The sequence below is a fragment of the Eschrichtius robustus genome, chromosome 2 (assembly GCF_028021215.1).
Source record: "Eschrichtius robustus isolate mEscRob2 chromosome 2, mEscRob2.pri, whole genome shotgun sequence".
Taxonomy (NCBI): Eukaryota; Metazoa; Chordata; class Mammalia; order Artiodactyla; family Eschrichtiidae; genus Eschrichtius; species Eschrichtius robustus.
Window position 1 is genome coordinate 169,493,891 of NC_090825.1, and position 22,499 is coordinate 169,516,389.

At 57.0% G+C, this 22,499-nt stretch overlaps 2 protein-coding genes and 2 non-coding genes across 11 annotated transcripts; all 4 read right to left on the minus strand.

Moving 5' to 3' along the window:
• Window positions 1-657: 657 nt before the first annotated feature.
• TNPO2 (transportin 2) lies at window positions 658-14,192 on the minus strand. Of its 7 annotated transcripts, none has more exons than XM_068536838.1 (26): window positions 14,085-14,192; window positions 12,679-12,790; window positions 11,943-12,018; window positions 11,711-11,860; window positions 10,877-10,983; window positions 10,655-10,788; window positions 10,480-10,561; window positions 10,274-10,396; window positions 10,049-10,167; window positions 9,058-9,118; window positions 8,792-8,957; window positions 8,422-8,574; window positions 6,899-7,124; window positions 6,524-6,695; window positions 5,957-6,043; window positions 5,771-5,878; window positions 5,515-5,673; window positions 4,900-4,987; window positions 4,616-4,714; window positions 3,945-4,040; window positions 3,506-3,581; window positions 3,114-3,213; window positions 2,960-3,034; window positions 2,742-2,843; window positions 2,462-2,632; window positions 726-745 (listed from the first exon to the last, which is right to left on the minus strand). In XM_068536838.1, exons 2-25 carry the CDS (start codon window positions 12,775-12,777, stop codon window positions 2,549-2,551), a joined length of 2,742 nt encoding a protein of 913 aa, XP_068392939.1. In that variant the 5' UTR covers window positions 12,778-12,790; window positions 14,085-14,192; the 3' UTR covers window positions 726-745; window positions 2,462-2,548. The 7 variants fall into 7 exon arrangements, with proteins under 7 accessions (XP_068392933.1, XP_068392939.1, XP_068392936.1 ...); XM_068536835.1 differs by having other exon boundaries at window positions 727-745; window positions 2,716-2,843; window positions 3,506-3,611; window positions 14,085-14,189; XM_068536834.1 differs by lacking the exon at window positions 14,085-14,192 and adding an exon at window positions 13,838-13,859 and having other exon boundaries at window positions 727-745; window positions 2,716-2,843; window positions 3,506-3,611.
• Window positions 4,784-4,858, minus strand: LOC137760377 (small nucleolar RNA ZL2). Its single transcript, XR_011073330.1, has one exon. It is a non-coding gene; the product is annotated as a small nucleolar RNA ZL2 (small nucleolar RNA).
• On the minus strand, window positions 6,770-6,839 carry LOC137760367 (small nucleolar RNA SNORD41). The gene has a single exon (XR_011073321.1). It is a non-coding gene; the product is annotated as a small nucleolar RNA SNORD41 (small nucleolar RNA).
• Window positions 14,193-18,744: 4,552 nt separating the features above from the next.
• On the minus strand, window positions 18,745-21,889 carry TRIR (telomerase RNA component interacting RNase). Of its 2 annotated transcripts, XM_068536839.1 has the most exons (3): window positions 21,465-21,871; window positions 19,487-19,564; window positions 18,745-19,182 (listed from the first exon to the last, which is right to left on the minus strand). In XM_068536839.1, the coding sequence occupies exons 1-3, from the start codon at window positions 21,813-21,815 to the stop codon at window positions 19,075-19,077; spliced, it is 537 nt and encodes a 178-aa protein (XP_068392940.1). In that variant the 5' UTR covers window positions 21,816-21,871; the 3' UTR covers window positions 18,745-19,074. The 2 variants fall into 2 exon arrangements, with proteins under 2 accessions (XP_068392940.1, XP_068392941.1); XM_068536840.1 differs by lacking the exon at window positions 18,745-19,182 and having other exon boundaries at window positions 19,488-19,564; window positions 21,488-21,889.
• Window positions 21,890-22,499: the final 610 nt, after the last annotated feature.

Below are 22,499 nucleotides of genomic sequence, written 5' to 3' on the forward strand. Positions count from 1 at the left end.
GTGTGTCAGCATTTTAAAAAATTTTCCCAGGTTGATGCAGGTGATCCTTGGGCTGTACTGAGGTTGCAACAAGATTTTATCCTGAGGCCTGTGTGTCCCCAGATGACAGTTTCTCATTTGCCTTTAACTGTTGCACATATTTACCTATGTCCCATAGGCTTGGCGCTGAGCTGAGCATTCTACAAAAATGTCTAACCTGCCCAGCAATCCAGAGTTGTGAAGTCAAAGATGATAAGAATGCTGCAAGGTCTTGCTCCTTGCCACTCAGTTTAGTCTTTAGTAGATGGGGATCTTGAATCTGGGCTGTAACACTAATGGGTCCCCTTTAGTGAGCTCAGGCTCTAGTGAGCTGTAATTATGTCCCAGAGACTGCATTGCACGTGTTACGTTACCACGTTTAATCTTTAACCTTACTTACTTCCCCACTCCCACAATTATTTCCTGACCTGATTCCTGTGCATCCCTATTTCTAAAACTGCCCAGGCCCCCCTCCACGTCTCTTCTCTACTGCCAAAGCCCAGGACACAAGAGGCCAGATGGAGACCAAGGGTTTCACAAGAAACTGATCTTTACTCAACAAAGTTCTACACAAGTGGAATCTCACGCCACCTTGGCGCCAGTCCCCAGCACAGCACGGTAACAAATGGACAGACCCTGGGAGCCCGCAGGAAGAAGAGGATGAGGGGGAAGGAGGGATGTGGGAACGAGAGGGACTGCAGATCGAGGCCAGTCAGGGTCCGCAGCCCTGCGCAGGGGAAAAGGTTGAGAAGCTGAAACTTCGTTGTGCAAAAATCAACCAAAAAATAAATTAAAAAATTAAATAGTTTTCTTAATTAAAAAAAAAAAAAAAAAGAAAACGAAAAAAGATAACTAGAACCAGGCTCCCCTTCCCTGAAGGTGGGTGGAGGCCCCCCATCCTGGATGGAGAAGGGGTTACCAATCCCATCAGACAGCCAATCCACACACCCCAAGACCCAGCAGAGGATGCTCCAAAGAACTGGAATTACCAGAAAATTAAATGGTATTTAATTTTTTTTTCTTTTCTTTTTTTTTTTTACAAATGGCTTCCAGAGACCTGCTGGAGTTTCACAGCGGGGGAACCAGCTGAGTTTATGGAATGTGCACCAAGTGCCCCTTGGAAGAGAGGTGGGGCCTGACCCTGTCTGACAGGAGACACAGGGCTGTGATGAGGGTGTGATCCAGTGCTCGACAGGGATGCATGGAGCAGGCCCCAGAATGCAGGAATCCAGTCAAACCCCCAAAACCGCAAAAAGAGGCCCCCAGAGAAGTAGAAAGCAGGGAAGAGGAAAACAACATTAAGGGGGCTTCAAGGCTTGGTTTCAGTTTTGAGGCCAACTGGGAAGTAACCACACCCCCTCTCTCTAGGGGAGCCTCTCCCACTGTGACTGCATCCCCAACCAATCCCAGAAGTTTCCCTAGGATCACTACCCCAATCTGGTGGGGTCTTGGGGCCTACTGGGAGCTGTGATGGTCAGGAAGTCCCAGGGCCAGAGCGGGGTAAGGGAATACACCACCCTTCCCTTCCTCCAAGCCTTCGGTTTCCCTCTTGCTGGCAAAGCATAAGCCTTTCTTTTCTGTCACCGTCAATTAAATGCCTCAGCCTTGGCCCTTGTGTTAAAACCCAGGCCTGGAAGAGGGCTCTCGGAAGCAGAGAAACGGACTGCCTTTGAAACAGACTTGCTTAAGGAGAGACACAGGGGTAGATGTCAGCAGCTCTGGCTGCCCCCAACTCTCCTCAGGGGGAAAAGGTTCCAGCCCAGCATCTTCGAAAGTCACTGGAGCACAGGGGAGGGAGAAAAGGGTGACCTCTGGCCAGCCCCGGCCACTTCGGTGGTCCCCACTCTTCTGGCTGGGACGGGACAAGGAGGGAGACACACTGGCTGAGGCTGCCACAGAGCTGGCAAGAAGTGTGCGGAGCAGGTCCAAAGCGTGTGCGTGCTGACTGGGCGGCCCCAAGGTGGCCGTCCTCTTCCCCCCCACCCCGCCCGCCCCAGGGTCCCAGCGGAGATCCCCAACCCACCCAGCCCTCCCTAATCACCGCCAATTCCGGCAAAACAGCAGAAGCTTCTTAAACTCTAGATGCAGGTTACACGGAAGGCCTTACGAGTTAACTCAGGGGTTCACTAATTCTACTGTCTCCATGCAGTCGGGGAAATGGTGGGGCGGCTGGCCCAGCCTGGCTGGCTGCAGCGCCCGCACATGCGTGTAGCCACGTGTGTACGTGTGAGTGTACGTGTCTCTACAAGGACCCCCCTCCCCACCTGCTTTTCCCTTGCCTCATCCTAAGCCGGATTTGGTCGGCCGTGTTGATTCTTCCCTCCCACACGTGGCTGGCCCAAGTAGGCTGCCTGAGGTGACCCCAATTAGAGCAAGGGGCCCTTGCTGCCAAGAAGTCCCACCCCCCTCCCATTTATAGGATGAACGTGGAGGCCCCACCCACCTGCCCACCCGCTGACCGGCCTATGGCCGGGCACGGCAGGTAGATGGACGGGGAGGGCGTCTGGATTTGGGTCCCACTCACTCCTCCCTAACCCCCCTCGACCAGGGCACGGCGACTTCTGGACGCAGCGCGCTCCCCAGCAACCCCTCTGACGACGACGCAGACAGAAACCTGTGAGGAGAGGAGGGGGTCAGGGCCTGCGCCCCTTTGGCTCCCACAACAGCGCCAGCCCTCTCTGCACACGGCCTCCTCACCTGGCAGTCGCGGTACTCATCTAGACCCCGTAGAAGGCAGCTAGCCTCTCCTTAAGCAGCGGCGGGAACTGCTCTGAGAACTGCTGCCAGTTTTCCTCCCCAACTTGGTCTTTGAAGCCATGGAGAATCTGCAGCGAGGGAGGGGGTGAGGGGCGCCCCGGAGCGGAGCAAGATGAAGACGAACTCGGTCTCTCCCCACCCTGCCGCCTTCCGAGACTAGATCAGGGCCAAGCGGGAGCCCTACCTTATAAAACATGTCCCGAAGGTCATCCTTCGGGCTCACCCAGGAGGCTACAGCGTCGCAGAAGAAAATAAAGTCCTGAAACGTGACGGATCCCACGTGAGGGGCCGTCCAAGCCCAGCCCCAGCAACTTCCCTCAGAGCCCAGCTGCCCCAACCTGCACGACACCCCCGGGGTTGACGCCTATCATCATGCAGATGCCTCGGAAGGCCGAGTCCTTCTCCTCATTGTCCCTGATGTTCCTGAGGGATGTGCACCTGTGGGGAAGGTAAGCAGTGGGGAATCAGCCAGTGGGCCTGGGGCAGGGTGGACATCTGTGGGGGACAGCGGGGAGCGGCGGGCCAGTGGGTGGTGGGGTTGGGATGGGACATGTATCTGTGAGGCGTGGGGGAAGCAGGAGATCAGGGCTCGGTGGGGCTGGGTCGGGCATCCACGGGTGGGCAGGGTAGGGCTGGGCGGGCACAGGCGAGGGACTGGGTCGGGCCTGTCCCACCCTCCCCCCACCGCCCAGCCCACCGTACGGCAGGCCCCACACAGGTGGGCACACACCAAGGCCGGATGAACTGCTGCAGCATGGGTGCCACCTCCTGTGGGCACACGTAGCCCAGGCGGCCGATGGTGATGGCTGGAATGGCAGAGGGACTCGTCAGGCGACCTGCAACCCCGAGCGGCCCCGGTACGTGGCAGGGCCTCTAGCATGAGACACCAGCCCCGCCCCACGGGCCCCAAGAGAATAGCTCCTGCTAGCTCCCTGGGCCCCCAAGCTTGGCCCGGTCAGGGTCTCCTCCCCACCCCACTTGGGTCTCTCCCAGGTCTCCCCCGAGGCCAACATCTTTCTTAGGCCTCCTCCCATAGCCCCATTCCAGGCCCTTCCAGTCACCCTCCCTGGTTCTTTCCCAAGGCCTCTTGTCAGCTACCCTCCCAGCCAGGATACCCCACCTCCAGGAGGCAGGCAAGGGGGTGGCAAGGGCCCAGGCCTGGGGCCCACCTGTGTTTTCCAGCAGCGTCTTGGGCGTGTTGGGCCGGTTAATGATCTCCACCAGGTTGTTGAGGACCATCTGCACGTAGGGCTGCATCTCTGCCCCTGGGGGACAGGCCAGTCAGAGCCCCACACAGCCCACGCCACCCACACTGACCCTAGCTGTATCCAGACACTGGCCAACCAGTGAGGGAGCAAGCAACCTTCTCCGGCTATCTGCTGCCCAGGGCCCATGGCCAACCAGAGACAGACCCACACCCTCCCAACACCAGAAGCTTCCCTGGCATCACTGCTGGACACCAGGGTGAGACCACACTACCCAGCCTCCCTGTGGGGTTAGGCAGAGAGCAGAGAAGCAGTCACAGTCTCCCAACCAATCCCAGGGGGCCTTTCAGCCAATTGCTTGGAGGGGAGGGAGGTGACAAGTAGTCCAGTAAGTACAGGCCTCCTGTCCTGTGCCTCTTTGGAGAAGCCAATTACAAATGGCCTTTCAGCCGTTTGTCCCCATCTCGGATGAAAACGCTCAGAGGTGTCCCCTTGTCCCTGGCCAACTGGAGCCTTCCTCAAGGAGCACCAGGGCCCTCTAGAGGGAACCTGTCAGTCAGAGCCAGACTCCTGCCCCCAGGCTGGGAACAAGCCAATGGGGAGGGACAGGGCCTGCCCAGCTGTGGGGCACTTACCCATCTGCATGCAGATCTCGCCAATGGCCCAGGTGGCATTGTTGCAGACAGAGATGAACTCGGGGTTCAGGTTGGTGCCCAGGATGGGCATGAACTCAGCTGGTAGGGAGAAAGAAGGGTGCTGAGCAGGAGGGCCAGCCAGGGTAAGCTTCGGAAACTTGCGGGGCAGGCCCCATCAGACAGTACGAATACACCCCAGTTCGGTCACAGTCCTCCCAGGTCATCTCTCCATCACTTGAGGCCAGGGCTGGGGTCATGGGGTAAGGACGAAATGGGGGTCGTACCGATACAGGGCTTGACATGGATGAAGCAGGCTTTCGTGAGGTCTCCCAGGAGGGCGAAGGAGCTCTGCCGGACCTCAGGCATCGAGTCCTGGGGGTTGGAACAGGGTCAGCGTGGCCGGGCTCCCCTTCCCCCAAACAGCCGGGATCCCAGCTTAACCCCTCAGAGCAGGGCAGCTAAGGGAACAGTTCCTGGAGCATGACCTGACCCTGCCACTTCCCAGTGCCAAGGCTGCAGGCCCCATCCGTACATCTGGGACTCAGGGGGCATGTGAACGAGAATGCCCAGCTCAGGGTACCACGACAGAAGAGAGCACTTGGAACTGCTGCCCATCCTCAGTACGCTGGGGGGTAGGGGCGCGGTATTGGAGGGGCTTGTGCTTTCACATTTCCTATTTTCTACTTTTTAATTTCCTACATTGTTGGGTTTTTCAATGAGATTTTACATGTCTTATTTGAATCACTTTTAAAAATAATTACAAGCTTTTTTTTTTAACAGGTCCTTTCTCCCTGATGTCCTCAGGGCATAACCAAGGCCCTGAGTCCACCCAAGGCAGCCCACAAAGGCTGCTGGGTGTCACCATTGTCCACTTAGAGGCCTGCGAGGGGCCCACCCACCTGCATGCACTGAAAGAGCAGTGTCATGATGTTGCTGCGGGCTACCAGCTGCTCCACGTGCCCGCCCAGGCCCTCAGCCAGGCCGCTGAGCAGGTCTAGCGCCACGATCATGAAGTCCTTGTCAGGGGCCTCGTACTGCTCAGGGTGCTGGGTGTACATCTGGGCACAGAAGGGGGCAGGCAGGTGAGGGGAGTGGGCCCAGGCTGGGGCAGCAGCAGAGGAGCGGGTGGTGGGGTGGTGGTGGAGGGAGGCTCACCATGGCCTGGGCCAGCGTCTTCTGCACCAGGGTAACGCAGCGCTGGTAGACGGGCTCGCAGTAGGGCAGGAAGCCACTCTGCAGGGCGGTGGCCACTGATGACAGGCACTGGAGGGGAGGAGGGCAGGAGAGGTGAGCTCAGGTGGGTGGGACGGAGCCTCGGGAGAGGGCCTGGAGCTCACCCACCTCCAGCAGAGGGAAGAGGTCCTTGTCTTCATCCTTGAGCTCGTTCCACTTCTGGATCAGCGGAGGCATCAGCTTCTGGATGTATTCCTGGAAGGGGAGCAGGAAGTTGGGGCTCTCTGGGTATGGGTGGTGGCCTGGGAACCAGCAGGGCTCCCTGTGACTCAGAGGTGCCCGTCATCTGAGCAATGAGGTCTAGGCTCCTCGCTTTGGTTCATGAGGCCTTGCGAGGCCTCGCCATCCAGCCAGACCTCCAGGCCCTTCTAGTTCACTCCCTTCTCACCCATCCCGAGCCCCACCCCCGCCCCCCTCCTGCCCCTCGGAGCCTGAGTCAGCGCTTCCTGCTTCCCGCAGGCCCCTGAGCTCCCCCGGCACAGCACTTACCACGCTGTCTCATAACTGTCTGTCTCCCCCACTAGACTGGGAGCAGGGCGAGGGCTGGGGCCGGGTCTGTCTGTCTGCCTGTCGAGGTCATGGCCACGTCCCTGGCGTGCGACACGGGTCGCCGCCAGGTCACCGGATGCCAAGGGGCACAGGGATCGGGAGGAGGGAGCCGCTGTGGGGTCTCACCGGCTGGTTGAGGTGGTGGCCCACAGAGTCGGCCAGGGTGCCGATGGCATCGTAGAGGATGAGCAGGTTCTTGTGCTGGTACTTGCCGAAGGCAAAAACGAGGGTGTCCAGGATGTAGCTGAGGTAAGGCACCAGCTCCGTGCAGGCCTCCTCCTCCAGGGTGGCGAAGGCACTGGAAGGGGGGAGGGGTTTAGCAGGCAGCCGCAGGCGGGGCTGGGCTCTGAGTGGGGTCAGGGAGGGTGCGCTCGGGATCAGCCAGTACGAATACGTGAGAAATCAGCGCAATGTCAGGGGTCATGAGTATCATCACTTCCCAGAGAGCAGCCAGTGGGGCCGGGTGAGGTGAGGGCTGTGGGGGCAGGGGTCGAGGGTCACCTGCAGGCCGCCTCCTGTACCCTCTTGTTGCCATCCAGGATGCGCTTGAGCAGCTCCGTCATCAGAGGCTTGAGGTGCATGTCAGGGGGCTGGCTGACCACCCAGTGGGCATAGCGGCTCAGGGTCCAGCAGGCGATGGAGCGGACCAGGGCCTTCTTGTCCGATAAGCACTGGATGAGGTGCGGGATCAGCTCTGGCAGGTAGGGCACCATGCCCTGCATGCAGCCTGCAAGGAGCCGGCACAGAGGCAAGGCTGAGCCCAACTGGGCCGGGCCACATCCACCCTCCTGGGGAGAAGATCAGCCGCACCTGACAGATGGGGAAACTGAGGCTTGGAGGTTAAGTAACTGGCTCAGAGTCACAGAGCCAGTGAAAGGCAGGGTGGGGATGGGAAACGGCATCAGAGCAAGACTTTGCATCAGCTCCACCCCATTGCAGGGCTTGTGATGTTTTTACCTGGTCACTGGTTCATTCATAGATGGCCAGGCTGCACGCTGACTTGGGCTTTATGGGCAGTAACAACCCAGATGGACAGAAAGGACCTTTCCTTTGAAACCTTTCTTGGATGTTTGTGACTTTTTTCTACTTTACATCTTCTCTTTTTAAAAACCCTTAACCATGTCTCTCTTTTCATTACAGAACACATATAATAAACAGCACACCCTCTGATAATCCCAAGCCCTGAGATCTATTTTTACCACTTTAGGGTCAGTTCCTTGAGATCTTTTCCCATTATATATGCAGAACACTTCACATAGTCTATGAACATACATACGTGCATTGTGTAACGTGTTATGTGTCCTGTTAACGTAAGACACATTACTTATTATATGAGGAAACATTTCCTTAGACAACTCTGAAAAGCTCTCCAGGGTGAGGGCTCCTGCTGCCCTCTCTGCTTGTTCTAGCAGGCCTGGATGCTGAGGGGGTCGTGTGTGATGCCTGTAACAGTTCTGCAAAGCCCTCTGGTAGTTCACGCTGTACACCCCATCCATCGGGACAAGGGGAACCTGGAAACCGTGTCAATACAGCACAAGCACACCGTGTGAAGTTTAAGGAAATACCGCCGCACACTTCTGACTCCGGTAGGCCAGCCTCGCAGCCAGAGCAGGTTTGAGGCCCGGCTTCACTCTGGGTGACGAGGGAAGTGCCATTACTTCTCTCTGCACCTTAGTTCCCCCATCTAAGAAACCCACCTCCTCAGGGGGTAGTGAGCCCGCAGGACGGGGCTGCCTGCTGTGGGGCAAGCACTGCGGAAGTGCCTGTTCTTATTATCGTTGCTGTAAGTATGCTTACGGCCTGTCCATGAGAATTAAGGAGAGAGCTTGCTTTCGGGGGTCCCTTTCAGGCCCACAGGCTGAAGGGAACATTCAAATCCCAGAGCTGTTTGGAGTGGGGTGAGCAGGCCTCTGGAGAGAACCTGGGGATGGCGTCACCCCGCACAAGCCTGCCTGGGCCAGCCCCAGTCTCACACCAGTGTGAGGATCAGAGGTCAGGCGCAGCCAGGCTGGCAGGTCACTTACCCTCAGCAATGGCGCCCAGCACCAGGATGCCCGACTCCTTGACCACCCACTCGGGGTGGAAGAGGAGGCCCTTGAGCAGGGGAAGTAGGTGGGGCAGCAGTTCCTCCCGGAAGACGTTAGCCAGGACGTCCAGTGCGGCCGCCGAGCACTTCCCTGGGGTGGGAGGGGAAATGGGGGGGGAGGGGCGGCAGGCTCAGGGAGGCACATCAGGCAGGCCACCAGCCCTCCTCTCTGTACCCCCCGGGATCAGAGACCATGATTAGAATCTTCATGACTTGCTCCGTATAGGCTTCTGATTACCTCCTGAGAGGGGAGCCCAGGGCTTGCTGCCCCCTCCTTGCCCCTTCTCTCCCCAGGCCAGGCCACTTACTCAGATTCCAGTCGGACAAAGCATCATCGTCGTCATCATCCTCTGCGTCCTCAGAGCCATCAGGCCGCTCAGCCTCATGGGGCAGCGTCACCGTGCGTGACTTATGGAAACGTGGCTTGATATCCTGCTCGCTGTCGGGGACGGCCTCATCCTCCTCCACATCCCCCTGTGGAGCCAGGCAGATGGCTAAGCACCACAGAGGCCCCCATCCCCAGTGCCCCAGCCTTCATCCACCTGCCTGTGCCTGGTGGTCAGCCCTAACTAACCTTGAGCAGGATGATGTCGATTTCTGAGTACTTCATCCCGTTTACCAGGATAGGGATCAACCTGTTGGAAGACAGGCTGTTAATCAGGATGCAGGGGCCCCAGAGGGGGCTTACAGCCTGGGGAAGAGGGAAGCAGAGGTGAGGGGAGGAGGTCAGGGAGCCAAGGAGCAGACTGTACACGCTGCTCCTGCTTCTCCTACACCCATTCATTTCCCTTAGCGGGTACTATCTCAGCCGAGTCTCAGCCACTGTGACTGGGTCAGAGCTGACACTACTCCTAGCTCCACAGGAAGGCTCTGGACCCAGACCCCTGGCCACTCAGTGAATTCCCGACCCCTGAATACACTGAGAAGCTTGGAACAGTGCCTGACCCCTAGCACACCATAAAGCAGGGACGTGTGGCCCTGTCACCAGGCACTTCCCTAGGATGCGGCCTGGTTAGGGGACCAAACAGGCAGAGCAGCCTGCCCCCTCAGCTGGAGCCTATGCACCTCGGGATCGGAGATTTTGGTTACAGCCCTCACTGACTCGGGGATAGAAAAGTGATCCAAGTTGGTCAAGGAGGATCAGCCCTAGGACTTTTGCGGAGATACTGGTTGAGAGAGCATTTCTTTACTCTGAGGCTCCTGAGCTGGAAGGCTGCAGAAGGCCACAGTACTACGACGAGGGAAGGCTGTGCCTGAGAACAAAGTCAACATAGAGGAAGTAGATCTGAGACCAGACGGACGCCTTTCACATCCTTTGAGCGCCTGCATCCAGCTATGCCCAAAGCCTCTGTTGACTCTTCACTTTTTTCCACCTGTAACAACCTAATTTTTAAGTCATTAAAGCTACATACTTATCGTTTGCAAAATAAACGTGCACAGGAATAAAACTAAACCGAGATACAAGATGTGGACTGAGGCTAGCGCAGGAGCTGACCAGAAGGAGAGGCATAGGCATGGCAAGGGGTGGAGGCTGGGGTGGGACAGAGGGCAGAAGCAGCACTCACTGGACCAGGTGGGAGGCCAGGACTTCCTTGCAGATGGGCTGCTCGGCCAGTGTCAGCCAGAACTCGCAGGCCTCAAGGGCCACGTTCTCATCGTGGTCCTGGGTCCTCTGCAGCATGTACTGGGGTGGGATGGGAGAAAGGCTAAGGCCTGGCCCGGCTAGGGGCGGCTCCCCACCTGCCTCCCACCCCTGAGCGCACACGCGGGCTGGCCCTGGCCAGGCGCACCTGGATAATGCTGTGCATGTGGGGGATGAGCCTGTCGATGCGCACTTCCAGCAGCATCACCAGTGCACGGCACACGTTCTTCCGCACCTCAGGGTCATCATCCACAGCCAGGGCGAACAGATGCTGCAGGGAAGCCGGGGTCAGCTGCGGCTGGGCCCTTGGCCCTCGGCCCTCCCCCTGCTCCCCTCCCCAGCCCAGTGGCCCACCTCGATGAAGGTGTCGATGTTGTCCATCAGTGCCTGGGCCCGGTCCATGATAAACTGATTCACACAGGCGATGGCATGGGACCTGGCAGGGGGCAGGCAGCACATGGGTCACCCCTGACCCCACCCGTCCCAACTGCTCCAGGCCCCCTGCAGACCCCTGGGGAGCCGCACCCACCGGATCTTGGGGCTGCAGTGCTTGAAGAACTGTAGGAACTTGGGAATCATGATGTTGAGGGGCCTGTTGAGGGCATCGCTGTCCAGAAGTTCGGATGAGTCTTCGCAGATCTTCTGCAGGGCTCCGAAGGCTCCCTGAGTGGAGGGGAGCAGGCACATGGGTGTGGGTCCCGGTCTGGCCCCAGCTCCCGCTTAGGCAGGCAGGCCATGGCTCGTCCCCTACCTCACAAGTGTTGTAATCCTCCGAGTTGAGTAGGTTGCACAGCTGGGGCAGCAGCTCGGGCCACATCTGCAGCTCGCCCTTGGAAGCGATGGTGGTGATGAGAATGCCTGGGGCGGCCAGGAAAGGACGCTGCCTCAGGCTGGGTGTGGGCCTGCCTGGCGCCCCAGCCCTCCTTGCTGCTCACTCACTCCAGCACACACACTTTCTGTGCGCAACCCCCCTGTAACCCTACACACTCTTTGAGATCCTCTGAGTCTTACTGTGAGCCAGCCCTGTTTCAGGCCCTGGGATGCAGCACAGAACTAAACACAAAATCCCTGCCCTTGGGACCTGACTATCTAGTGAGGGAGGCTGTGAGGTAAAGATAAATCAGCAAAAGACCTGGGCAGCTAGATGCCAAGAGATAAGGGAGGAAATAAAGCAGAGAAGATGGTTAGCAAGTGCTGAGAATGAGGGTAGCAATTTTTAATTGGGTGGCTAGAGAAGGCCTTACTAGATGACTCCTTGATATCTGAGCAAAGACCTGAGGAGGTGAGGGAGAAGCCATCTAGGTTCTGTTCTCAGAAGTGAGAACAGCTGTTTCAGGAGGGAATGGTTCAGAGCATGGACCTGACCTAGTCACTTCTGAGCTCTGCTACTTGCCAGGCAAATCCCTTAACATCTATGTGCCTCAGTTTTCTCATCTGTAAAATGGCAGTAATAACAGTACTACACTACCATCCACGGTGCTGGAACATTCAGTGAATCAATATCCTTAACACACTGAGAAGTTTCTTGGCCAAGAGTGACAGCTCAGGGCATCGTCACAGGCTGACTCCCGCTGCACCCTCTTACCTATGGTGGCCCGGATGAGCGAGGAGGCATCACCGATGTTGTTGAGACATTCCTGTTTGATGAAGTCGGCCACAGGTGGTGGAAAGCTCTGGTAGTGTGCCTTCACGTTGTTCTTGAGGATAAGGCCACTGAGAGAGCGAGTTGGCTCATCTGGGGGAAGAGGGCTGAGGCTTAGGGAACCACAAGGGAGAAAGTGGGGTCAGGCTTGTGTGGAGGGGCACCAAGGGCATACCTTCCGACTTGAGTCTGGTCAGGACGAATATCAGGTAGTTGTTGAAGTCGGGAAACTGGTTCAGTTGTTTGAGTTTCTGCTAGGTTGTTAAGAGTCTTGGGAGACAGAGGTCTTCCCCAGGCAGAGCCCCCTTACTGCCATATAGCTGATACTACTTCTGACTATGGGGACCAGGCAACCAGCTCCTGGAACCCCATCTGTCAACCCCCATGCCCAGAATAACACAGCATTTCAGGCACATGAGATTCATACAGCGGGTGGGGGAGCATGCCTAAGCTTCCCACCACTCCTGAAGATCTGGCCAGAGCAGGAGAGGGTTAGCAAACTCAGCTCTCTAGGAAGTTAGCAGCTCCACTCACTAGCAATCCAATGTTACATGCTTTTTTTAAAAACAAAAAAGAAGGGAACTCACACTTTGAAGTGAAACTTACTAATGGTTTAAATAATTTAAAAGTTTAACTTATAGCATTTTAAATGACCAATTGAAAAAAGGAAATTTTACCCATGAAACTCAACTAAAGCCAAGCGCCAGCTAAAAGTGTCCCCTTCTCCTGCCGGGCCACATTTTCCTCTAGGAATGGGACCCAAGAATCCTAATCCTTAATTCTCTGCCAAGGCCTGCTCCTGCCACAGCAGAAAGAGTCTAAGAATTAGGGAGTAGACCCCTTCCTCTCTGGCCTTCAGGAGCTGCAGATGTCTGCCCCGTCCCCCCAGACCCGGAAGGAAGGAAGGATACATCCTGCACGATGCGCTGCGTGGCTGTGTTGGGCGACTGCGAGTCTTTGAGCAGCTGCAGGACCTGCTGCAGGCCCTGCTCGTCTGGCTGCCAGTCCATGGCGCAAGGTGAACTGCGGGGGTAGGGGCCAGGATCAGCGCTAGATCCCAGGGGCTCCGTGTGAGTCCCAGGCTGAGCCCCCGCAGAGGTGGTGGCGGCAGTAGCAGGGCGGGAGCGTCCTCGGCGGACAGGGGGAGGCCGCCGATCCACGCCCGCCCAAGTGCGGGGTCCCCGCCAGCTGCGCCATCCACGGCCGCGCAGTCGCGGGCTCGGGAGAGCGGGCGGGGGTACGTGGAAGCGGGCCATGCGAGGTGGCGACGGGACCCGGCGGATCCTCATCCCACCCAACACTGGGCCTTCATCCCACCGCGGCCCATGCCGCCGCCCTCGGCTGCGGACCCTAAGGCTTCCACTTCCCTCGAAGCCGCTAGGCGAGGGCCCAGCCACCTCCCCATCCAGGGGCCCTGCCCCAGAACACGATAGCGCCCCAGCCCCCGTGGTCTCTCCCGTGCCGGCACGCAGTCCAGCGATTCCCCCTAATCAGACCCAAAGCACTCTCCAGACAGGTCCCTGATGCCTCTCCGCAGGAGAGTCAACCAAGTCCACCTATCCGGCGACAGAAGGCCCCTGGACGGGTCCCTGTCGCTTCCTCAATCAGGTCTGGCAAAGCCTCCCCCCACAGCGCTCCAACCCCCCGCCCCAGTCAGCAGCATTAACTCCCGCTGACGGGTCACTGCTGCTTCCCCCAATCAAGTTCGACCAAGCCTCCCACCACCTCGAACCGAAAACCCTCTTCGTCCGGTCCCTGCGGCTCCCCACAATTAGACCTGGCCGAACACCCCCCGGGGCATTTCCTCCAACTGATCCCAGCGACGCCTCGCAGTCAGACCCAGAAAAGCCCTCTAGGCCGAAGTCTGAAGCCCTTTCCCTATCAGGGTCCAACAAGCAACCCCCCAACTTTTCAGTGCGGCCTCCCCCAGTCAGACCCAACCATGCCCCATCGAAACAGCCCCCTACACACACCCGATCCTCGCGACGTCCCCCAATCTGTCCCTAAGCAGTCCCCATACGATTCCCCCAATCAGAGCCCCTCCAGCCCGACCCCAGCCGCCCCACTGACCCGATTCTCGCGGCACCGGGACCTGGCCCGGTTCCGAGGCCCCACCCCCTAAGCCCGGCTCGGTTCCCCCCTCCCCCGCCCCGGCCCATTCTCGCTGCCTCCTCAATCGGGCCCAACCGGGTTCTCGGCCTTTCTCGGTCAGGCGCGGCCCCGACGCCCGGGCCGCGCGCCGCGCAGGCCTGAAGCCCTGCGGGGGTCGACGCAAGCCGGGGCCCAGCCGGTTAGGGTCCGAGTGAGGCTCACTTACCCGGCCTCGGGCAGCAGCAGCGGGGCCTTAAGCCGCGGCTTCTCCTGAGAGTCGCGAGGAAGGAGGGAGCCAAAGAGAGGGAGCAAAAAAAAAAAAAAGGAAAAAAAAAAAACGCGGCCGTATATGAACCGCAGAGGCTTCCGTACGCCGTTCAAACTGGCCTAGAAGAGCCAATCAGGAGAAGCAGCCGTCACACGTGGCCTGGCACCGGGAGACCTAGGCCCCGCGGAGGCCGGGTCACGTGACCGAAGAGATGCATGCTCTCTAGCCCTCTCTGGCCGGCCGGTCCTCCCACCATCTCGTTTTCTCAGCCTGTCTCACGCTGGCCTGACAGGAGCTCTTTTCTGGAACTAGGAGTTTGGTGGCGCGTGGGACTTTTTGGTGTATGGTGGACCCGGACACCCTTCAGTCAGAGCCACCTGCGCCTTTGTCACCCCCCTCCTCTCAGAATTGAGCTGTGCCTTCCTCCCTCCATCCAGACGGTACTTGGGAGGAGTACATGTGCGTGCAGAGAAAGAGTGGAGGGGACTGAGCCTGGGATGGACATTATACCCGAGACAAAGGAGGGAAAGCCAGACAAAGGGAGTGCCTGAGACGGGCTGGGTTCCTGAAGAAGCCTCTGCCATATTTTGCGTTATTTATTTTTCAGTACTGTTTGACAACTTTTAAAAGGATATGGGAAAAAAAAAACCCACGAGGATATAAAATTTTAAACGAAATGAACTAATAAAATAAACGCTAGAGCAAAAGGCCTATCTCCTTTCGATCCCTGAGGCTGAATGAAGTGAAACAGTTAAGGAAATTTAGGTAAGGGAAGGAAGATGAAAAAAGACATTCCGTGATTCTTGCGCCGTCTGAGGACAAAGTAGGGCACCCCTTTTCTTTCTCTTAAGAGTAAAGTGGAGTAGGGAGGAGCATGAGCGTCCCCGTTCCCCCCTCCCCACGTCTCCGCCCTCCTGACAAAGCTGGGCGACCTTCTGCCCCTCGGAGCTTTAGTTTCCCCATTTGTCGAATGGGTATAAGAATAGTTTGCTGGGTTAGAGATAATCCAAGTTAAGCATTACAAGACCTGCAGTAAATTGTTCAAAAACGTGGCTTTTACTCCGAGGCTCAAGGCCGTCCTTTTACTGTATCTGGCCCCTCCCTAAACCAATATTTACTGAATTTACTGAATCAACTAGGGCTCTAATCCCAAAGAACAACCCAGCCCTGCCCTGAGGGACGTTTTGGCCTCGGGAGAGGCACAGGTCAATTCTTGCCCCAGCCTGGAGGAGGGGGACAGTTTTCTCAGTCCACTTGCCATTGGCAAAGTCAGTCCTGGCTCCGTTCATTCATGAAAAACAGGTACCTAAGGCCTCTCTTGCCGAATACTGGGGCCGCCAGGGTTTTGGGAAGGGTCAGCTGGCGCCAAACTCCACTTCAGGAGTTGGGATCCCTAAAGTAGCAGACCGGATTCCCACCTCAGCCGGCTCCGCTAGACAGGAAACCGGTTTGAGGGACACGTGCGGAAGGCCGCCGCCTTCGCATGCGCAATGGTCTTCCCTCGCGCATCATGAGGGCCTAGAACTACAAGTCCCATCTTGCCGTGCGCCCGCGTCGCCGCGCTTACGGTCTCTGGCCGAGACTCGAAATCTGAGGGGTTGGAGAGCCCCCCAGAGTTGGGCGTTGAGCAGAAGGAAGAATGAGGCTGAGGGGCTGGGACGGGATCTGGAGGTTTCGGGAGAGGATGCGAACCGTAGGAGTTTTCTGCTCACGGTTGGGGGTTGCCTCAGACAAGGGTCAGGTGGGGAGCGAGTTGGAGATGCAGGAGAGAATTTGTTAATGCTCACCCCCTACTTTTAATATGTCTAGCGTCCAACGGCCCCGAGCAGGCCTCGGGGGAGAGAGGAGTCCGGGCCGAATAATGTAACCCCTGCTGCCTGGATAGTCCACAGTATTGGCCCTCGTGTGATCACAAGTCTTTCTTCCTCTTCCCAGATGGTGAATTTCAGTACTGAATCGAAAATCAAAAAAAAAAAATTTTTTTTCCCCGTATTTATTATGCACCTACTTCCTGTCAGTGTACACAACAGCGCTGTGCACGGCAAACTTACTTCAACTAGAAGCGCTCAGTGCAAAAAAGAAACTCAAAGAACTGATGCCCAACCGTGAATCTGAGATGGGAGACAAACACCTCTCAGTTTACAGCAGCCTCCCTGACTGAGCATCTCATCACACTGCACCTTCCTATCAAGGTATTTCTCAAACACGGTCCCCAAACACAAGCCAATTGCTTCACCTAGAGAAGCAATAACAGCCACTTTGATTGTCAGAGTTAACGATGGCTGTATGAACATTGCCCTTACTTTAGAACTTCACTCTACAAGGAGTTTCAGTATTTTATCCCTACTTTATAGATGAAGAACCTGAACCACAGAAAGGCTAAATGACTTGCCCAAGATCACACAGCAAACAGACACCAGAATAGTTTGAAGCTGGGACTGTGTGACTGACCAAAACCTGAATTTGATTGTCCTCCCTCTTCAGACTTTCCCAAGGTCAGGGCAGGTGAGCTCAGTGAAAGGAGGTGCTGGGACTCCATCAGCTCCCTCTGCCTCCTGATACTCCAGAATAGAGGCTGAGCTGCTGCAGGGGCGACCTACTTCTCCCACTTATGTTTCTTTTTAAAGATCCAGAGGCTGTGGGTGGCTTTGAGGGAGGAGGAGGTAGAGTTGGCTCCACTGGCTTCCTATGTCCTCTCCCCCACACTACATCCCCAAGGTTAAAGTCACACTTGGGCCAGCTCAGCATCCTGAAAGTAGGAGGGAGACCTTTGAGGTGATGTGGAAAATAAACCAGACAAGTCTTACAGTGTGTTAGCAAGAAGTGAGGGGGGACATGTTGCCTGTTCCAAAGGCTGTTTGCTCACTCTTCAAGCCGGGCGTGGTTTCAGCTCAGGGTCTTTGCACCTGCTGTTCCTTTAGCCTGAACACTCTTCCAAGGACCATCTTCACTGCCTGCCCCACCTCCTTCGGGACTTGGAACAAATGGTGTGGCCATTCCCGACCAACTTAAAGTTGCCATCTCTCCCACTCTCATCACAGTCCCCCTTTCATGCTTTTTTCCCCCACCATAGAATGTATAACCATGTGGTGTTCTGTATTTTGTTTCTTGTCTGTTTCCCCCAACCAGAATGTTTGCTCCACTAGGACAGGGAGTTTGGTGTTTTGGTGCTCAGTATTTGGAATGCCCCACGCCCCACAGGCTGAATCTGGCAGTGTGAGGCTGGATGGGTGCTACCTCCGCCCTCCTCCCCCTGCCTCCACGGGTGGTGGAGGGCCAAGCACATGGTTACCAACTGATCCTGAGTCACGATGCTCCCCTGTGGGAAGAGGGACGGGAGCCTGGCCCTAGGATGGGCAGGAGTGTCGAGCTGCTCAGCATTCGTGCCTGGGAAGGCCTGGGAGATGGGCCCACAGCTGAGGGGCCTAGATGTTGCCCCAGGTCTAATAGGTTTGAAAAGGGGTCAGGAGGCAAGGGCATCTTAAAACATTTGTGGGCTCCAGGGAAAGCAGGCAGCCAGGCAGCCTTCAGCTCCAGCAGGATGAGCAATGCGGCCAGGAAGACACAGAAGTACAAGGAGTACTAGAGGGGCACTAGGGGCATCAGGTTTCCTTTAGGACGCCTCGTCCCCTGATATATCAGCTGTCATGTTCTGCAACGTGGGACAAACAAGACCCTTTGCATTCTTTCTCCTGATTATATGTACGACTCGGTGGGGCGAACCCCAGCTTCCCTGGAAGGGCTACAGGTAGCTGGCAGGACAGAGCAGCCCCACGGGAATCCAGATCCTAGCCCTCTTTACTTCCTCCACTGCCAACACCCCATCACCTCCCCTTGCCTGATCATGGCCTGGCCTCCTCCATCTCCCAGGTTCTGCCCAGACCCCTTCAGCCAGAGGGATCCTGTTAAGACATACTGAATGAAACACATCATGTTGCTCCTTACCTCACAACCCCCCCAAAGGTTTCTCACCCAAATTCTCACCCTAGCACACAAGGCTCTGCATATAATCCACCCATGCTCCTCACTCAGCCAGCTCCAGTCATAGGGGCCTCCTCAAAGCTCCCCATAAGGGCCAGGCACTCTCCCTGTCTTTATGCTGGCTGTTCACTACCCCTGGGACAGGCTTCCTCACCTCCCTCAGGACTCTGATCAGATGTCAACTAAAATAGACCCCTCCCTGCAGCCTCTATCCTGTCCTTCTTCGCAGTCACCTCGCAAAATGGCTTCCCCCTTTCATCTGTGTCTGTTTCCTTCCACAATGGCAGGGAGCATGCATGGTCTGTTCTGTTCACTGCAGCAGCCGCAGGGCCCAGAAAAACCCAGGCACACGGTAGGTGCTCAGTGTCTTCTGATTTGAACAAACTGACAGCTTTGGCCCAGCACAAATGGGACTGTGAAGAGACGCTGAACAAGAACACCCAACAGTGGGGGGGAAGTCAGGGGTGAGACCTGAGGAGAGTTCAGGCCTACAGGAGGTGATGCACCCTCGTTCTCCCCCCACACCCCCAAATCCCTCCCTCACTGGGCCAGATCCAGGCTTTGGTGGGTGCAGTGCCAGCCATGAGGGGAGGGCTTAGGTTGGAAAACAGCAAAGAAGGCAAACCAAGCACACAGCTCCAGCACTAGGTCAAGTTCTTTACTTCCCAGAAGTGATGGCTAAAGGGAGGGAGGAGAGGGTGAGACGAGGAAGACAGAAAGAGCCAGAGAGAGGGAGGAGCTGGGAAGACAGGGGACAGTAAACCACTGTTCTATGAAGTCTCAGGAGGCAAGTGCTCAAGGTAAAAAAGAGTCCTGGAGAATCGTCCGCAGCTGCGGCAGCTGCGGGAAGCATCTCGGTTTCCTTCTGTATATAAGTCCTTGGGGGAAAAAGGCTGCCGCGCTGCCGCTGCATTAAATAGTTATGTACATCGCAGAGTCCCAGGCCGTGGGCAGGCAGGGAGGGGGGTCATTTCACCAGGGGCCGAGTTTTATCATCATCGCCGCACTGGTGGGCTTTGTACTTTTTCACCTCTGCCATGTACTTGGCCCATGCATCACCTTTACTTGTTAATACCTGTTGGGGGGAGGGGAGGGACACACGGGGGTTGGGAAGGAGACGCCAAGGAGGCCAGGAACCAGGGTCAGGACTGTCCTGAGACAGCTGACCCACCCACAGTGTCACCCCAAAGGTCTTGGGTGTGAGGTAAAGATATGGAGAATCAAGTTATCTGGGGACTTTGTTGAAAGCCCTCCTCCCCCACCCAGTACACCCATCCAAGGGCTAGATACTGAAGAGGGAGGGACAGGGCACCTGGGCCAGGAACTGAGGCTGGAAGGAAAAGGCAACGTGGGCGGCCCCCCACACCCAGCCTGCTCACCTCATCCTCCGTCTTCTGCTTCTTGGCTACTATTCCCGTCTTGAGGGCTAGTTTGTTCCCGCCTCTGCGCTTGCCCACCTGGGTGAAGGGACAGAAGACTGCAACGGTTACAGGAGCCGGGGCCCGCCCTTGGCGGCGCTGAGGCCCACTACACCTTCCTAGCCCGGCCCGGTGGCCCGTCCCGACGCCGCGCCCAGCTCCACCAGCCGGCCGACCTGCGCAGCAATCAGAGAGGAGCACACGCGACTCAGCGCCTGCCCTGGGCCCATGATGCCCAGGCAGTCCTGGGCCCCCGGGCTGCCCTCCCAGGGAGAGAAAAGAATTCCCACATCGGTGGGGACGAGCGCTGTCCTCACCCTCCCCTAGTAGGAACCACACAGGCAGCAACAGCTCCCTTTATTGAGCACTTACTGTATGCTAAGCCCTGTGCCAAGTGCTTTGGATATACTATCTCCTTCCACTTTCACGGTCACCTTACAATGAAGGTTACGGTCCCCATTGTAAAGATGAGGAAACATCTCTGAAAAGGAGAAGCCTGTACCCTGGATCATGCCGACAGCAAACAGTGGAGCTGGATTCAGGGTCAGGTGTGTCTAGGCCACAGAGCAGCATTCTTAACCACCAAGCGACACTGTTCCCCTACACGTAACCGGGCCTGGCCTCTTTGAGGGTGCTCCTGCAAATGGCCCCTTGATGAACAAATGAAACAGGCAGTGACAACTACTGCTATTCTCACTCACAGAGGGGCACTCGGCCTCCACCCAGTTCTCACACCAGCCCAGGTCCTGCCACTTCCCCTTCCTCAAACATAAGTCTTACTCTGAACTTTCATCCTGGTCCTCTGTTTTCTCCCACAGACTTGAGGGTTTCTTGTGCCCCAGGGGCTGCAACAGGCTTTACAGACATCCCATCCCTATCCCTCAGCCAGGCATTAAGTGACCTGCGCTGCTGGGACTATTCTCACACTCATTTTTGACGGATGAAGAAACTTGACCCCCAGTTCGTTACTCTCACACCACACTTTGTTCTCCACACCACAGGACTTTGCTCTCAACACCAGAGAAAAAGCAAGCTCAGAGCTGACAATCAATATAGGTACCATTTCTTTGGCCTAGAGTTTCTCAATCGCATATATTAGTGACATTTTGAACTGGATCATTTTTGTTGGGGAGGGGGAGGAGACGGTTGTTCTGCGCATTGTAGGATGTTGAGCACCATTCCTGCCCTCTACTCATAAATGTCAACAGCACTCCCTCCCCCAGTCTGACAACCAAAATGTCTCCAGACTTTGCCAAATGTGGGGATGATGTGAGGGGAATCGGCCCCAGTTGAGAACCACTGGTTTAGCCCTTCCTATAAGAAAGGCCCAGTGCTAATCACATCAGAAGATGCGATGATGCCCATTTTTGCAAGCAGGGAAAATGAGGTTAGGCCAGATCAGACGCCCCAGGAAAGCAGAGATGCCTGTCATAATCAACACAGCATACCCATCACCTAGCACACTGCCCAGCACAAGGTAAGGTGCTCAATAAATGGACACTGGACGAATGAGACTCAGGTAAGTCAAACAAATCTCCTAGGGTCACACAGTAAGCAGTCTGAGTCTCTCATCCACACAGCTCAGACTCCAGACTTGACTATGCCCCCCATCCCCATAGTGGGAGATGGTCCCAGTATCCAAAGTTCGGGATTCCACTCAAACAGGAATCCTGGTATCCTGGTTTCCCCATCCTCGGAGCGCTGTTTCCAATGGAATTCCCCCCAGCTCCCAGTTCTTGCGGACATACTGCGGGGGTCCCCACCTCCGCCCCCAGACCTCTCTCGTCGAGAATCCAGTTTCCGAATCCTCAGCGGGTGACCCGGACGGCTCCCTCATCGGGGTCGGAGGGTGGACCTGGATCCCGATCCCCTTTCTCGAGCCCGATTCCCCCTGCCAAGGAAGGCCCTGGCGCCCGCCCCCACCCCCGCGGCTCCTTACGAAGCTGAGCGTGGGACCCGGGCCGCCCTTCCTCTTCGGATCCCCGGGACCCGCGGCGGCGGCGGTGGCCGGCTGGTCGGGTCGCTGCGGGCCCGGGGGCGGCTCCTCCTGCCGCTGCCGCTGCTCCTCCTCCATCTTCCGCTTGAACAGCTCCAGGAAGCTGCCGTCGTTGGCGAACAAGTTCACGCCGCCCGACACCGGGCTCGAACCCGCGCCCGACACTTCATCATCCCCGCTCTCGGGCGACGTCCCGGGCCCGGACTCAGCCCATCGGCTCCCGCCGCCGCCGCCGCCCGCGGGGCCCGGCGCCTCCCGGCCCGGAGGTTCCGCCCGTCTCCCTCGGGCAGCCATTTTGTCGACAGGTACCTCGCAAAGGATTCCGGGAAGGCCGCTCCGGGCCCGCGCTTGGCGCCAGACTTGCCTCGTCCCGGGCAATGCATGCCGGGAAGACCGGTCTGGCCCTCAGGCATCCGCAGTGGAGGCGGGGCATGAGGGGCGGGGTGAATGAGGAGTAAGGTTTGACGCTGCGCGCCGGCTGGCAGACGCCCCGCCCCGCGGATCGTTATAGCCCTGCTAGACTCCCGCAGACGTTACGCAGAGATGGTCTCTTCCGGAATGAGACTATTGTCCGCGCCTGGGGCTGTAGCTGGCTCTCGGAGTGAGGTTCCCGCTTGGGACTTGGGGGCGTATTAGCTTTTCGGGGCTAGAATCCCCTTCTGGCACCAGGGATAATCTCAGTGAGGGGTGGGACCTCGCCTGAGGCTGTGTGTTCAGCTGACACCTCGGAAGCTGGGTCCCTAACTAGGACTAACTAGAGGGCATATCTAGCCTGGGACCCCAGAATAGAAATGGGGGTGTCTCTGGATTGGGTACCTGTCTCTGGGGTGAAACTTTTATTTGGGAATAGAGACACAGCTGACTCCAAGGAGCTGGGGTCCCCATTTGAAAGTCAGGGTATTATTTTATGTGCTAGAGTACTCAAATGAAACCGCGGATATTTCTAGGCTGGAGTCTCTATCTAAGAGTGTCCGCTAA